The sequence below is a fragment of the Myotis davidii genome, unplaced genomic scaffold (assembly GCF_000327345.1).
Source record: "Myotis davidii unplaced genomic scaffold, ASM32734v1 scaffold56, whole genome shotgun sequence".
Classification (NCBI taxonomy): Eukaryota; Metazoa; Chordata; class Mammalia; order Chiroptera; family Vespertilionidae; genus Myotis; species Myotis davidii.
In genome coordinates this window covers 431,640-434,820 of record NW_006287458.1, presented here as the reverse complement: position 1 = coordinate 434,820, position 3,181 = coordinate 431,640, and the positions used below count along the sequence as shown (strand labels likewise).

Sequence of the window (3,181 nt, the reverse complement as noted above, 5' to 3'; positions counted from 1 at the left end):
ACCCAAAGGCTCCCTACGCACCGGCCCCAAGCCCCGCGCCCGGCCCTGGACCGGGGCCTCGGCCTCGCTGCCTCGGAAGCCGTCAGTACCCTGGCAGCGCCAGCTGGACCAGCCGCGAGACACAGACCAGGCGCTGAGCACGCACCGACCCGTGGGCAAGGTGAGGTCCAGCCTAGGTCCACGCGTGGACGGGAGAGACGAGACTGGAGGCCAGGCAGGTCTGGGTTCAGTTATGAGCGCCCTACGTTGTGTTACCCCGGGCCTCGTCCAACCCTCTCTGCGCTTCGATTTCCTCCCCTGTACAAGCCAGCGATGTTCCCCAGGAGGCAGGGCAGCGAGGAGGCAGAGCACAAGGAACAGGAAGGTCGGGGTCTTCCGGGAGAAGAAGGGGTGGAACGGCGGGTCAGGATACAGCGGCTCCCTCCCCTACAGCTGGCAGAGCTGCAGTGCGAGGTGGCCACCCTGCGCGAGGAACAGAAGGTGCTGTCCGGCCTCGTGGAGTCGCTGGGCACCCACATCCGGTCCCTGACCGAGCAGCAGCAGCAGCTCCGCGGCCAGCTGCAAGACCTGGACGCCAGGCTCGGGGGAAGGTGAGCCCTGCCTTTCCATCAGCTCCGCCCTACGTGGGCCGTTAGACGTAATCAGATCGCCCAGGACCCACTGTCATTCGGGTCCTGCCTCTCAATCAGTCCCACTCAAATTCGCCCGGCACGGTCACGCCCCCTAGGCCAGCCCCGCCCCAGCACACTTAAGACCCACCCCTTGGGCAGCTCTGCCCGCCCCTAGGTGAGCCCGCCTCCCAAGTCGCTGGCTGGTCGTCTCTTCAGGCCCCAACCCTCAATCAGGCCCTCTCAACCAGGTTGGGCCAGGCTCTCTCAGTCTGGGCACACCCCTATCCCGGTCACCACCTGACCCAGGACCGGCCTAGCCCCGCCTCCAAAGGTTTTGTTGGTCCTTTCGTCCTAGGCGTTCCAGGCTCTGATGGCCTCTTCAAGTTACCTAGGCCCCGCCCTCTGGTCTGGGCAGACCCCTCCTCCAACTCTAAGCCCCGCCTAGGATCCCTAACTCTCCAATTAGGAGCTGGAGGGGAGTTCCCCAACTTCTGAACTCCCCCCCACTTACCCCCGAATTCCACAGGACCTCGCATTTGGATCCAGAGCGCGACCCCCCAAGCAGTGAGGCCCACAAGCTGAAAACTCTGGTGAGAACCCCTGTCTGAACCCTGGGGCAGGTCTGGGCGGCGAGGAAGCAAGGGTTGGGGTACAACTCTCCCCTGGCTCTGAGCCCACTGCCGCTGCCCTCCAGGAACGCCGCCTGGCTGAAATGGAGAGCTCTCTAGCCCAGCTGAGGGATGGCGTCCAGAGCCTGCAGCATCTTCCCAGGACGTCGGGGTCCAGGAGCCAGCCCCTGCCTCTCAAAGAACTCTGCGTTAACGGAGACACCACCTGAGCTGCCCTCTCCACCCTACGTGGTCTGGAAGCAAAAAGATACCTGTTTTAGGGGCCCTGCCTCAGCCCTACATGGCCTACAGTGTGGAGTGGAGCTGTAGATGGCAACCAGCCTGGCACTGTGAGGTTGCCCAGTAAAATCTTGATTTCAGTAAAATTGATGGTTTCTTTGTCCCTAAGTGTTGCCAATCAGAAAGCACCCTCCCCAATTCAGCTCTCCCCAATCCTCCCCTAATTGGAGGGCTCACAAAGGGGGAGACGTAAAGAGCTTCTCACCAGTTGTGTGACTTCAGACCTTCACTCTCTCAGAGCCTCATTGTCCTCATCGGTAAATCGTATCTAAAGGTCCTTACACAGTTTTTTTAAAAAAAAAAACCTGTAGTTTAAAGTATTCAAAAAAAGGTATTCATCATTTGTTAGGCCCAAGACCTACTTCTCAATGAAGCCCAGATCCCACCTCCACCAACCCCAAGCCCCGGATGAGAGCATCTTCTATCCCATACTAGCTCCCTCATGGCAGGGAGAGCATGGGTCTAGGAAGCAGATGAAGGAAGGGGCGGGTAGATGTGGAGATAGTTGAGGTCTCTGGGTGTTGGTTGGATAACTGAGTGAACATTTGAATTATGGGTGAGGGGTAGGATGGATGAGAGGCAAATGAATAAGTTAGCATTTGCTAGATGTTTGTGCACTAGTAGGTGAGTAGTTAAGTTGGTTGGCTGGGATGGGTAGGTCTGCCTAGAAAAGGCCCGTATCGTACTAGGAAATAAATATTTGAATTTGAGTATGTACCACATTGTATGAACATTTGTTCAAGTGTCCTGAGACTCTTGAGCTGAGCAGTGGGGAAACAGTAATGAATTAGACACATGGGACTCCTGTCCTCAGGGAATTTACACTCTAGTGGAGGAGACAGACAAGTAAACATGCAACTGATGGATGGATGGGTATTTGGGTAGCCGGGTAGAAGGTTCTGTGTAGGTGAGAGGGGGGTTGTGTGTGTAAGGGTTTTTTTTTGTGTGAGTAAGTAGGTATTTATTTGGGTGGTGGATGGATGGACAGGCAGATGAGACATGGATGGGTGAGTGAGTGGATGTTCAGATGGGTGGATGGGTGGGTGGATTTGGGAGAGTGGCTAGCTGGCTAATGGGATCGCATTAGTTATATGATAGATGGATGAGTATATGGGAGGTGGATGGTGGTTTGGTTTGAGTGGGTATTTGGATGGATGGATGGATGGATGGATGTTGGAGAGATGGTTAGTTGACGGGGTGGGTAGATGCGTTTGGTCAGTTGGGTGTGTGGATGAATGAATGGGTGGGGAAATGAACGGGTTGTCAGACATGTGGATGGATGGCTAGGAGAAGGCAACAGGCCTGTTTTTGCGTGTATGATAGGGTCGACCTGGAGGCTGCAATTCTGAGGGTTGAGTGGAGAAGGGGTCTTAGCAGTGGGAACCTAGGGCAGGTCTGGGGCATGGCGGCTTTGAGGTCCAGGGTGGGTGATGAGGAGGGCGTGAGCTTGCAGTTGGAAGGCAGCTGATTGGGGACGGACGCATAAGGATGGGCTGGGGGGAACCCTCAGTGATGCAGGAGTGACCCGCAGGGAACTCCTCTGCCCCCTGCCCACGCTCCGGGTGCTATCAGCGAGCAGAGTCTTGGAAGAACCAGTGGATGATGCAGAGCCCCCGGGGGCAGGAGGGCAATGTTGTCATGGTAACGGAGCCTCGCCCGGAC

The 3,181-nt window shown here is 56.7% G+C and overlaps 1 protein-coding gene across 1 annotated transcript in view; it reads left to right on the top strand.

Moving 5' to 3' along the window:
- RASAL3 (RAS protein activator like 3) overlaps positions 1-2,229 on the top strand; it is an 11,353-nt gene extending 9,124 nt beyond the window's left edge. The window contains exons 16-19 of the mRNA XM_015560963.1: positions 2-160; positions 433-590; positions 1,138-1,201; positions 1,306-2,229. Of these exons, the coding sequence (XP_015416449.1) occupies positions 2-160; positions 433-590; positions 1,138-1,201; positions 1,306-1,449 (525 nt within the window). The 3' untranslated portion in view covers positions 1,450-2,229. The remainder of the gene's footprint in view (position 1; positions 161-432; positions 591-1,137; positions 1,202-1,305) is intronic.
- The last annotated feature ends 952 nt before the right edge of the window (positions 2,230-3,181 follow it).